Source organism: Neofelis nebulosa, chromosome 13 (genome assembly GCF_028018385.1).
Source record: "Neofelis nebulosa isolate mNeoNeb1 chromosome 13, mNeoNeb1.pri, whole genome shotgun sequence".
NCBI lineage: Eukaryota > Metazoa > Chordata > Mammalia > Carnivora > Felidae > Neofelis > Neofelis nebulosa.
Genome location: NC_080794.1, coordinates 3,022,162 through 3,035,798, shown reverse-complemented (window position 1 = coordinate 3,035,798; position 13,637 = coordinate 3,022,162). Strand labels below are relative to the sequence as shown.

General features: G+C 44.7%; 1 protein-coding gene across 5 annotated transcripts in view; it reads right to left on the bottom strand.

The window, feature by feature from the left end:
• Positions 1-13,637, bottom strand: part of DISC1 (DISC1 scaffold protein) — a 361,779-nt gene that overhangs the window by 209,446 nt on the left and 138,696 nt on the right. For all 5 annotated transcript variants that reach the window (XM_058696150.1, XM_058696145.1, XM_058696148.1 and 2 more), the window contains 2 exons: positions 12,178-12,232; positions 7,369-7,471 (listed from right to left, as the gene is read on the bottom strand). In XM_058696150.1, coding sequence (XP_058552133.1) covers positions 7,369-7,471; positions 12,178-12,232 — 158 coding nt within the window. The remainder of the gene's footprint in view (positions 1-7,368; positions 7,472-12,177; positions 12,233-13,637) is intronic.

Here is a 13,637-nt window from a genome sequence, read left to right as displayed (position 1 = left end):
AGTGTGAATTCCCAGAGAGACAGTTAATATCGCAACCGAAGCCATGAGAAAATGCTACACTGCCCCCGGTGAATATTTTATAAGCATTTTGGTCTCAGATCCAAGCCCATGAGGTAAATCCTGCTTGATTTAGCCCTCCTTCATTACTGAAACTGGCGAAGAGCTCTGTGATGAAAATACAGAAAAGTAAACGCTGATCCCTGAAGGGAGTCCCATCAGTGACCCCATGACCCCAATCTCTGTGACTCTAATGGGCCCTTTCCTAAATGCCACAGGAGGATTTGTGCATGTCCTGCCTTTGCCATCATCCCACACATACACCAGGCTGCTCTTCAGCAAGAGAACAGTACTTGGGCCTTCACAGAGATTTTTTAGAGAACCTGTCAAAGTCGTTTCTTCTACAAATGCCATAATTAAAAACCTCCAGGTGAGGGGCACCTGGGTGACTCAGTCAGTTAAGAGTCTGACTCTTGATTTTGGCTCAGGTCATAATTTCAGTTTCGTGAGATCAAGCCTCTCATCGGGCTCTGCACTGACAGAGCAGAGCCTGCTTGGGATTCTCTGTCTCCCTCTCTCTCTGCCCCTCTTCTCTCTCTCTCTCTCTCTCTCTCTCTCTCTCTCTCTCTCTCTCAACATAAATAAATAAATATTTAAAATTAAAAAAAAAAACCCGGGTTAATGCCAAAGCCAAAACTGATTTTACCCACTCTGTTCCTTCTAATTTTATGCTGTATCCTAAACTTAAATATCTCCCTCTTCTACTTCACAGTATCTCTGGGTTTTTTTTTTTTAGGTCATTTTTTGAGAGTCTGATTTTATAGATTACAGGAATCTTGTTATAGGAATAGTCTCATTTAGCCTTCTCAACAAGCCAGGATGGGGACCTTATAATGACTGTCCCTGATTTCCAGTTGAAGAAACTAAGACCCAGAGAGTGACCTTCCCAAGGTCGCAAAGTTTTGGAGTTCTAAGATTCCACAGGAGGTTACTGAATTTGAACTGGGTTCTTCCAAGGTCACACTGGTTGCTAATACAGCTCAGTAAGTCACTTGGTCAAAACGTGAAAATGTGGCCACAAATCATCCATAAAGGGAGGGAGTACAAAGGCAGCTGGAGAATGAATCCTGTAGGCTGTGTCACCCAGTCTCTAGGCCTCACGTGACTTTAGGGGGAAGCCACACACACACACACACACAGCACTTGCATAGGCCCACAGACATTTCCATCTGTAACGATCCTCCTAAAATTATTCATGTTTATGTACTCAAATTTCACCTATCCTTCTTTACTGGAAAAAAAGAAAGAAAGAAAGCCAGTGCTGAAAATCATCAAACTCCAAAAGTAATAGAGTCCTGCATCTTTTTTCTGGCACAACGAATATCTTTTGGGGAATGCCAAGCTCAAGTACACATGGTTGTAACAGCTTGAGAAAGCGTAGTACCTGGTGAGAGGCTGAATATACAAACAGATAATGGCCAGATCATTTCTAGAAAGAGCACTCTGACCCACAGCCTGCAGAACCTGTCCAGGAAACGAACCCCCATATCTACAACAACCAGTCCAGGACCCAGGCTGCTATAAGGCAGGCTTGTAGGAAGCCAGGTTGCTGTTTCTAGTAACAATCCAGGAAACAAAAAAGTCACTTCTGTAACAATTGGTCCAAGATGGCAGGATTGTATTAATAACTGAGAGCTTCCCTAATTTTTGTCCCTGCTTCCAGCCAGAGAGAGCCAAACATGCCCCCTAACCAATCACACAGGCTGCTGTAAGTAGCCTGCCTCTAGTATCCCCAGCCTCCAGTCAGAGCACACCTGAAGCCTTCCCTTTTCCCCACTACAAAGCTTTCCCACTCCTCCGCCCGTCTTTGAGTCTCTACCAAAACGCAGGTGATGGTGGCCGACTCCCTTGTTGTAGTAACCGCTGAAAGAGCTTTCACTTCTCATTCGGTGAGTCTTGTTTATTTCCACACTGGATAGATACCATCTTTGAAAAATCTCTGCTGGGCCTATCATCCCCTCCAGTCACTGATCTAATTTTTTTAGAGACAGCGAAATATTTTACGCTTATCTGGAAAATCTAGTTGATATCTAGATAGCCTTCCATTTAGACACCATTAGTGCAGCTAATTTTTATTCTCTGTAAAGGAAAAGTTGAATTGGATAGAACCATCGTCTAAAAAAATTGGCTTGGAGTACCATAGACATCTTGACATGCTACTTAAGAATAAATGATTATCTGAACTATTTGTTCCTTGGAAACAAATAACGGGAGGCAGGTGGGAAAGAAAACATACCACAAACTGAGGGAAGACCCAAGGGAGGTGTGAAAATAACAGATTCTGAGGATCAGCAATCAACAAATGAGGTCCATTTTTTCTTAACATAATTAGTCTCACCGACTGTCTCCCAAGGGCCAGGCATCAGGCAAAGCCCAAGAAAAACAGAGGAGAGTGACTCAACAGATGGACACCATCAATAACAGTGGATGATGCAAGGAGAGAAAGGCTGGAGCCAGAAACGCGCACAAAATGTCAACATCAGAGCAGTATCAGAAGGGGGGCATCAGAGAGCCAGGCTTTGATCCTAGCGGAGGGGAAATGGTCACAGCATGGCAGGCCCTGTGCCAGAGGAAGACTGGGATGCTAATCAGGTTACAGAGCACAGATAGAGACAGAGCCCAGTTACAGGACCTGGGGACCCATCCAAGGACTGGGCCCCAGCAGTGGTGCAGACCCAGAGGCCAACATGCAGGAAGGATGCTTGCTGCTGAGACTTACACATGAGTACCACACTACTTAAATACCTTCTATGTCTGGGCCTGAAAAGTCCTGGGAATTGAAGGAGCATTGAGGAGGCCACAGCTACAAGAAGGGAGGCATGCGTGCAGAGGGTGGGACTGGACTGAGTTAAGGCACAGGGCTCATCCCTAGAAGCCAGCAGCCGGGCAGGGGTCCAGAGTGGTGTTAAAGGAGATAGGCCCGAACTTCTGATGTTGACATCTTAACCACAGAGCCCAGATCAGCCGTACCCACCACACAAGGTGAGGGCCATCCCCTCACCTTGCCTCCCAAGCAGCAGCAGCCTAGCAAGGGGCCAAAGCAATCAATCTGTGGGGCAGAGGACAGAGTTTTCAGTGAGGGTCACAAAGAGGTTAAGAAGCCCTTGTCCAGGCTGGGCTACTCCCCCCCCCCTTTTTTTAGTTCAAATTTTTATTTAAATTCTAGTTCGTTAAGGGGCACCTGGGTGGCTCAGTCAGTTAAGCATCTGACTTTGGCTCAGGTCATGATCTCACAGCTCATGGGTTCAAACCCCACATCGGGCTCTGTGCTGACAGCTCAAAGCCTGGAGCCTGCTTCATATTCATTCTCTCTCTCTCTCTCTCTCTTTCTCTGTCTCTCCCAACTTACATTCTGTCTCTCTTTCAAAAATAAATAAACATTTAAAAAAAATTTCAAATTCCAGTTAGTTTACAGTTCAACACTGGTTTCAAGTGGTTCATCACTACATATAACACCCAGTGCTCATCACAAGTGCCCTCCTTAGTACCCGTCCCCCACCCACCTCCCTTTGCCAATCCTCAGTTTGTTCTCTATCACTAACAGTCTCTTGTGGTTTGTTTCCCTCTCTTTTTTTTCCTTCCCATATGTTCATCTGTTTTGGCTCCCTTGTCTGAAAGTGGATTCTCCAGCCCCAGTTGAGTCACTCTAGCTGTCCTTGCCAAGGCCTACCCAAATTGCAGATTCCTGGGCAAAATGAAAGGTCAGTGATGCTTTAAGTCACTAAATCCTGAGGTTGATTTATTACACAACAATTGATAATTGAGAACAGAGAACAGAGTTTGGTATCTGAACGCTGCTGGAACAGACCCTAAAATCTGAGGCCCTGATGCTTGCACCAGGTGGCAGGCAGAAGCCTCGACAGGCCTTGGTGCAGGCTAAAATGGAAGCAAGAAAAATATAATTGGAAGCTGGAAGAAAGGGGATCCTTGCCACGTAGTGACAGAAAGTTTGGTAACATTACCAACTGAAGGAGTATAGAAAAACTTCCTGGGGTGCCTGGGAGCCTCAGTGGGTTAGGCGTCTGACTCTTGATTTCGACTCAGGTCATGATCTCATGGTTTGTGAGATCAAGCCTCAAGGCAGGCTTGCATTGGCAGCACAGAGCCTGCTTGGGATTCTCTCTCTCCTTTTCTCCCTGCCCCTCGCCCCCCTCTTGCACACACACACTCTGTCTAAATAAAAATAAATAAATAATGGGGCGCCTGGGTGGCTCAGTCGGTTAAGCATCCGACTTCGGCTCAGGTCATGATTTCACAGTTCGTGGGATTGAGCCCTGCGTCAGGCTCTGTGCTGACAGCTCAGGGTCTGGAGCCTGCTTTGGATTCTGTGTCTCCCTCTCTCTGCCCCTTCCCCGCTCATGCTCTGTCTTTCTCTGTCTCTCAAAAATGAATGAAAGTTAAAAAAAATTTTTAAATAAATAAATATAAATAAAAACTTCCTATTAAATTTAGTCATATGGCCAAGGAGACTCCAGGCAGAATGCAGACATGCCCACTGGCTTCCTGTCACTGCCTAGGATACAGTGCAAGAAAAGAGAAGTGAGTTAAAGAATACATCATTCAATATGAAGGTGCTAGGATTTGCTGAATCTGAAAATAAAACTACTTTCTTATTCCTAGTCTCTGGAGATAGCAAATGATTCTTGAAGGAAGAGAAGGTCTCAGTCTATAGATCAAATCAAGGGTGGGAGATCTAACATGGTGAATCATAGAAACTTTCAGACAGACACAAGGCCCCCTGGTAATCTTAAACACACTCCCAAGACCCTCTTCATTCAAGAGTGCGTCCAAGAATCCCAAGGGCTCTGCCCCTCAGCGTTCTCACAGATGGCCCAAAATGGAGGAAGGCTTCTCTTGGAGAGGTACGTCATGGCTTTTGCCTAAAGGAGTGAGGATTTGCCATTCTGAATGGACTGGAAGTGTCCTGTCAGGATCCTGAGGGAAGTGCCTTTTCCCTGCTCAGGTTCCCCCACCCCCACCCCCGCTGTGGAGTATAGATCAAAAGGAAACAGAAACCACATTGTGTGCAAAAGACGCAAAAGAATGATGACCACCCTGGCCCTGGCACGGCCGGTGAGGAGACCCCATTGGCTGGAAAGTCTGTTAGCCAAGGGCCTGCACTGTCATCCGGAAACAGAGAGGTAAGAAGGTAAGCTCCCATCCCAGCTAAGTCTCCGATCAGACCTCACCGATTTTCTCAGCTGATCAAAGAACTAAGCACAAAACCCAGGCCCCATATACAATATACCATCTCAAGAATTTTCCTCGGGATTCTAAAAAGAGATTACTCACATTTGAAAGAGGGATATCTCTGCCTCCTGAATGATACATCTCCTCCCTTGGGCTTAATAGAGACACATCCACCTGTATTCCTCAGGAAGATATATGGATTAAGAATGGCAAAAACACTAACTCAGAAGCAAGATTGTGTTCAATCTTCTTTTTTTTCTCTTAGCAAATGGGGCCATAATTCCAAGTAAATGGCATGTGAAGCTGTTAAGACCCAAGCCCCACATTCACATTTCGATGTTGCACTGGTTGTAAATAATACGCCTGACTGCATCAGGAACCAAATTGCTCGTTAACTGCCAACATTAGTTGTTTAATGATCTGAATACCAGAAGATGCCAATTATTGTATTCCTTCTTAAAATGCCATTTAAAACCCATACATGTAATTATTATACCTTTTCGTTAAATTTTTATGATTCTTCTGAATCTGCTGAGCTGGAGGCTCACTCAACCTATAAAACTCAGAGAATACTTGAAGGATGCCATTATATAACTAGATTAAAACTCCATTTGTCGGGGCACCTGGGTGGCTCTGTCAGTTAAGCATCTGACTTCGGCTCAGGTCATGATCTTGCGTTTCATGAGTTCAAGCCCCGCGTCAGGCTCTGCGCTGACAGCTCAGAGCCTGGAGCCTGCTTCAGATTCTGTCTCCCTCTCTCTCTACCCCTCCCCTGCTCATGCTCTGTCTCTGTCTCTCTCTCTCTCAAAAGTAAGTAAACATAAAAAAATTAATAAAAAAAAAAAAAAACCTCCATTTGTCACACCTGGACTTGAGTCCCTGCTCTGCCACCACTGAGCTGACTGAGTGAACTTAACCAACAGATATACCCTCAACCTCCTGATCTGTTCACTGGGACCTCAGTATCTCTCCCACCTACCTCATACAGCTGTTGTGAACATAGAATAAAATAACAGCACACAGGAGGGGTACCTGGGTGGCTCAGTCAGTTACGGGTCTGACTCTTGGTTTCAGCTCAGGTCATGATCTCCCGGTTTCATGAGTGTGAGCCCCAAGTCAGGCTCTGAGCTGACAGCATGGAGCCTGAGTGGGATTCCCTGTCTCCCTCTCTCTCTGTCCCTCCCCCACTCATGCTATCTCTGTCTCTGCCAAAATAAATAAATAAACTTAAAAAATATATAGAGGAACATTTAAAAGCATTCTTCAAATGACAGGGTAAGATACTATTTTCAGAGACTTGTGTTTTCGACCTACTAATTGATGGGAAAATATATTCCTAATAACCACCAGATTAAGGAGGGATTATGATCCACTGAGAATCCTCCAGAAATCTAATATCTCTGACTAGTATGTTGAATGATTACATCACCTTGTCTCATGTCATCGTTTTCTCTTCCTATAGGAAGGGGCTGACCACATCCAACAAGCTTCATGGAGCCTCTGCAGCTACATAATGCTATACAAGCATCTGCTAGAATTATATGGCATGAGGATTAACTCTAGTCTCTCAACTCATAAAGAAACAGAAACTGGGGAGTCCAAAACATGGTACACTGTTTACACTGTGTAAACACTGATAAATGTGTTTACTGATAACTTATCTTTTATTACATGTGCCTATGTAGTTTTGTTTTTTTAAGTTTATTTATTTTGAGAGAAAAAGAGACAGCATGAGTGGGGGAGGGGCAGAGAGAGGGGGGAGAGAGAGAATCCCAAGCAGGTTCTGTCCACACTGTCAGCCCAGAGCCCCGTGTGGGGCTCGAACTCATGAACCCGTGAGATCATGACCTGAGCCGAAATCAAGGTCGGATGCTTAACCGACTGAGCCACCCCGGTGCCCCTGTGTATATGCAGTTTTAAGAGTCTTATCCATCCCTTTACAAGATGGGCGTGGTGCCCATTTACTCCATGAGTTTTAGTGAAACTTCCCACAAAAGCTCTGAAATGTCCAAGTCTGATATGGGTTATGGGGAGGAGGTTACTCGAGGACGGAGCCCGGGTGTGGTGGCAGCCGTCACTACGCCGTTCAGCTGCTTCAGTGTCTGCACCGAGTTCAGTTACCTGATACGGCTAGCATTTTGGCTTCAAGCAGCGCCGGCAGTTGGATTTCAATATCATTTACTCTCTTCCTGAGAGTGCTGCAGATTCTCTCGCTCATACACACCTAGAAGGAGAAAAATGGCCATGAACCATCGTTTACTCAGGTAAAACTCAGAAAGCAATGGAGCAGCCGGCCAGAGGCTTCTGCGTCTGCAAGTAATTAAGAGGGGTGGTAAAGAGTGACTGAAGGAGAGTTCTTTAAAAGCAAGCAACGTAAACAGAAAGAAGTAAAAGAGGAAAGAAGGGAGGAGGGAAGACGGAAGGAAGGGAAGGGGGAGGACTAAATAAAGTGGGCATCGGGGGCACACTTCAAGCATTAGGTCCTATACCTTCACCACATCTAAACACAAAAATGACAAGAGTTAACACACCAAAGTGCAACCACAAACCACAATAACCTCACCACTCTGCCCACTCCCTCCTCAGGGTTACTCCCGCCTGAAATACTCTTGACCCAAGTGACTTAGCCCACTCACACCTTTCCGGCCTCTGCTCACACACTGGCTGGAAGAAAGGCCCGGCTGATGAGCCATGTACGATGGCAACCCCCTCAACCCTCCCGTCTTCACCCTGCATGATGATTTTCCATAGTGACTTCTCCAGCTGACACTATTTGTTTCTGTGCCTCAGTTTTTCTAGAATCTCTGTCCCCTAGGATGCAAGCTGTCTGTGAGCAGGGACTTTGCTCTGTGTCTGGTACACAGTAAACAGTAAGTAAAGGTGCACAGCAATTGAGATCAAGGGCAGAGCGGCAGGCTAATTACTAGTAGATGTTGTCTAATGAAACTTTAAGGGCAGATAGTTGCTGGCAAGTCATATTTGAAAAATAGACAAGGAGACCTCAATGAGCTCTATAAGTTTTATTATGTCTTTTTCCAGGATGCTCCAAACACTTCCTATGTTCTTTCTTTGCTCTTTCAAAAACAGCAAAAATGTTAAATCTCACATTCCTTTTCCAAATGTCTTAGGTTATCTTTTACTTTCTTTGAAACTGAAACATCACATTTCTTTTCTTTTATTTAAAGCGAAACCCCAGGACGCCGGGGTGGCTGAGTCAGTTAAGCATCTGACTTCGGCTCAGGTCGTGATCTCATGGTTCATGAGTTCGAGCCCCATGTCAGGCTCTGTGCCGATAGCTCAGAGCCTGGAGACTTCTTCAGATTCTGTGTCTCCCTCTTTCTCTGCCCCTCCCCTGCTCACACTCTGTCTCTCTCTCTCTCTCTCTCAAAATAAATAAACATTAAAAAAATAAAAAGCAAAAACTCCATATTCAATTGATATCTACACTCAGATAAGTGAGCTACCTAGAAAAACATCCAGTTCAACAAAAGCACACAGCTCAGTTGAATAACAATGAACATGTGTACAGAGACATTTTGGGTGTTCCACAAAGGATGTTACCTAGAAACGTCCCCCTCTTCTTGCTAAAAATCTGGTTCCATTCAAAGACTAAAATTAACCCACTTGGGTTCACAGAGCCCAGAGAAAATACAAAATTTAATTTCCCCAGAAGAATCTAGATCTTGCTAGATACCATCGACTTTAATTGTTGTGCTTATCTTAGACTTAAATTGAAATTATTTTTGGAATCAAAGCAGACCTCACCCATCCTGCCTAAAACATTATACTATTTCTTTCATGGCCTTAAATATGTTCTTTTCCATAAGCAGCTGTAATTTCCCAGATCTCTTTATAAAACTCATTCTCTGATGAAGGCAACAGCGTGGTGGCCTCTACACCAAAGCTGGAATCAGCGGGGATGAGCGTCCCCATGTCCCAAGTGATTAATTCCTAGACCCTCACGGTGGTCCTGACATTTGTCAGGAAGTCAGAACTGGTTCTTCAAAAGAAGATGCTCTGGATTCCTCCTCCCAGCACCCGGTCTCAGGTTGGCCCAGTGCCCGACGATGGCTCATCCCTTTCCATCCATCTAAGAATGTCATCGGAGGTCCGAGAACACTGCTGCTAAGTCCGTAACACGTGCTGTGATTCTTATGTCTCATCCAAAGTCCGTCCAGTCTTTCTGATTTTGGTAACAGTTTCTGCTAATCATAATTGGGCCAGTTTCTCCTTTGTTGAGCAAACCTATCCTTCAAGCTGTCACTATTAATATGAAACAGCTTCTCTAAATCTTATTAAATTGCAATGTACCTTCTTTCAGGCACTGCTGGATGTAATCGAATATCTACCAATCTCCAGCTATTCCATTTATTTCCAACTATTTCTTCCATCTCATTTATCCTTTAATTACCTGGTGTGGGTAACCATTAGAGTCAAAGGAATGTAATGAATGAAGGAAGGCCCCATCTCTCTTTGGGGGAGGAATCAAAACAATATCAGGTCTATGTGTCTAACATACTGAAGGAAGAAAACTGGGCCAAGCTGCAATTTTTACCTCAAGGTGTTGAGTCAGTCGAGTCCAGAGTGCAAAGTTGTTTTTTTGTGACTGAGCAGTTTTGTTTCAATTCTGTGTGGACTCATCTATGCCCCCCCCACACGTACACAATCATGGCTGTGTGCACGTACACACCCACCTATACACACATACACGCCCCGGAAAATCTGCATCTCCTTTTAATTTCCAGATAAAATTGGACCCTGAGGAACTCATTACCAAATAGAGCTTTCAGATTTACACTTTAAAATCTTAGATATGAATTCCTTAATCTTATGGAAAAGCAAGGGGATTATAAGTTTTTTTGTCAGTGCGTGAGAGCAAGTATGCAAACAAAGCCAATCACTTTCAGCATTTGGGCAAATCCAAGAGCTTTCACAGTAGCTGGAGATTATCAACAAATCCTACTATCATGTGCGTATGTCAATATGTGTGTGCACAGTATAAAATGTCCCGTAAAACACACTCATACATAAACACCATGCGTATTTTGTCATTGGCACACCTGCATGCTCACTGCTGGGGCAGGGACTCGTTCAGATTACACACAGCATGCTCCAATACTCAATAAGCCCAAACACTGGAGTGATTCCACCTTTTAATTCTGGGCAAAAATTAGGATGCACCTGGGGCGCCTAGGTGGCTCAGTTGGTTGAGCGTCTAACTCTTGATTTCGGCTCAGGTCAAGATCCCAGCATCACGGGATCGAGTCCTGAACTGAGCTCCGCACTGAGTGTGGAGCCTGCTGGAGATCCTCTCTCTCTCTTTCTTTCTCTCTCTCTGCCCCTCTGCCCCTTCCCCCCACTAGTGCTTGCTCTCTCGCTCTCTCTCAATTAATTAATTAATTAATTAAAAGAAATTAGGATGCACCTGATAAATGGCACATATTTACATCAGAAAATCCAGGAGAAGGAATCCTCCTACCCCCTGCCCCGTGCAGGAAGCTGGGGCCTCTCCTCACCTCCCCAGTGGCTCCCCCTGGAGGTCACCTGGCAAACATCCATAGAACATGAACACTGGTCGGCAACATCACCGAAACATACAAGGTACGCCCTCTAGCACCTTCCCTGCTGCTTCGCGTGACAACGTGGGTAAACTGAGCCAGTCTCCCTTGAGCAGGAAAGAAGGTCTCTCAGCACATACAGTATGAGAACACATGACAAAAGCCCTTTACCAGAGTCCTACCAGGGGGATTCAGCTCCTGGCGTGGCTCCCGATAAAGCAGTGCCTCAAATTTCATCTTGCTCTTCTCCAGGCAAACCTTCTGGCAGGACATAACCACCCATCAAACCACTGGGGTGTGATTTTGTAGCAAAACCATTTCACGGTTTTTGGTTTGGCTTTAGTTTTGGATTTTTTTTTTTGTTGTTGTTATATTTTTGTTTGTTTGTTTGTTTGGTTGGTTTGTTTCTGGAAACAGACACAAAAACTGAAAAAAAGAGAGCCAGAATAATTGTGGACACTTCTGCCGACAACACAGCCCCAGTCTCAGCTCAGCTGTGGTGATCTGTGAGTCCCTTGGCAGGTCTTCCTGACCTCCCCTGGGCACTGAAAATGAAAAAAAAACCATTTCTTCCAGGACAGTGGATTCTTATCTGCTTTGCTCTTTGCTCTGAAACCCATTCTTTTTACATCCTGGTCATCTCATAACTACCCCTGGCTCCCAGACTTAACACAAATAATTAACAATTCCTACCCAGTTCTGTGCCACACGTGTAGTAGTTCACAGAGTAATTGATCCTTCTCGGTCACATATAACTATCTCTGCAGGGAAGGATTCTGTTTTGTAAACTGTGGTTACCCTAACTAACCACGACATTGACTATTTAATTGACTGTGTGCTCCCAGGGAATAATGCAGGAGTATGCTCTCTCCACACCAACTGAAGGCCTGATACGAAGTATACGTGGCAGTGAAAATGGACAAAATGACTCTGAACTCAACTTAAAAATTTAGAACATAAACACCTGCTACGCCTTTTCCAAACTTGTTTGTGCAGATCCCTGAACCCTGTCCTCCTGGAAGAAAAGCAATTGATTTCTTGGATTACTCCCATCCCCAAAGCCTCTTCATGCAAAAGCATTTGAGGGTACCCAGAAGCACTCATTTCTGTCCCCTAACACTGACAGTTCCTGGTGAAGCAAAGGCCAAACCAATCAATCACTGGGGGACCACAAGCCAGGACCCCCACCACGGAGCAGCCCTCGCTCCCGGCTGTTTGGCCTCATCACCTGGCCTGTAGGATGGCTTTGTAAAGTCTACACTTCTTGTGGAGCCATCAGCTAGACACAGAATTTCATGTGAGCTAGATATCACATAAGTTGAAAGATAACTTCAGAGACTTCTTTAGAAAGTGGGCACAGAAAGGTACTTACCTTAGCGGTGAGTTCCTTCAGTGACAAGTTGAGGGTTTTTATCCGTTCCCGGAGGCTGGAAGAATTAGAAAGAAGACATTGGTCTTCTTGGGATCATAGTTCAATACCACCAAATATAGGAACACGGTGAAACAGTGAGCCTTCCATCAGCCCAAAGGCTCAACAACAGTGGGAAACATGATGCCAGATTGGTTCCATTTGACTGTGGAATTAACATGTTGCTAGGAAGCAGATTTCTCCTCCTTAATTACGCTCTACTTTGGCTAGTACTAAAATCTGTTATTTCCATAGTGCACATCTCCATACTGCATAGATAGGGTGAAGGAACAACCCAGATGTGCTCCTCCTAGCAGGAAAGAATGAAAATGTACACAGGATGGTCTACACAGGGTAGCATTTCACAGGCAGTAATCAAATATGATCTATTCAGCTACACTGTGCAATCCAACAACTATGCACAGAGCACTGTGTTTAGCAGTGAGGTGGAACATATAGGAGATACGTGTATTTAAAGGACATCCGACATAGATTATCCTCACTCTCTTTAGGCTTATCCCTTCTTCTTTTTTCTCCTAAGCACTATCCACCTTGACACTTCTGTTATTCAGGTAATTTCTCTCTACCCCCACGGGAATATAAATTCCACCACTGCAGCAACTGTCAGTTGGGTTCACACCCGTATCCTCAGTGCTTAAAACAATTCCTGCAGCGTATAAGCAGGCATTCATTTGAGACCTGCAGAATGAATAAATGAACGAAGGAATGAATGAAACTAAGTATCAGACCTTATTTCCAATGTCGTTACCAAAAGAGAGGAAGTACACCCAGACAATCAACTCCAATATAAAACAAGATGAAAAATTACTATTGAAAATAGAAATCCAGTGTTAGGGGGTGCCTGGGTGGCTCAGTGGGTTAAGCATCTGACTTCAGGTCAGATCATGATCTTGCCATTCTGAATTCAAATCCTACATCCGGCTCTGTGCTGACAGCTCAGAGTCTGAAGCCTGTTTCAGATTCTGTGTCTCCCTCTCTCTTTGCCCCTCCCCTGCTCACACTCTGTCTCTCTCTCTCTCTCAAAAATAAACTAAGAAAAAAAGAAAGAAATAGAAAGAAAGAAAGAAAGAAAGAAAGAAAGAAAGAAAGAAAGAAAGAAAGAAAGAAATCCAGGAGGATCAAACTGTTACGTAAAGACTGTCACAGGCAGATACCGTCTCCAAGGGCACAGTGGAGACAGTAAGTTAGGTAGCGATTTAGGAAAACAAGTGATTAGGTGGAAAGCTTCCTGGAAGAGGCAGAAAGTGAACTGGGCCTCAAGGGGAAAAGGGAAGGATGAAACTCCAGGGAAAAGATGAGGCCAGCTGGACCATACGGTTCACAGAGGTGAACTGTGATGGATGAGAAGGGGAAAGACTGTTTCTAAAGGGAGGGAGGAGGGGCAAGGACAGAAGGGGAGAAGT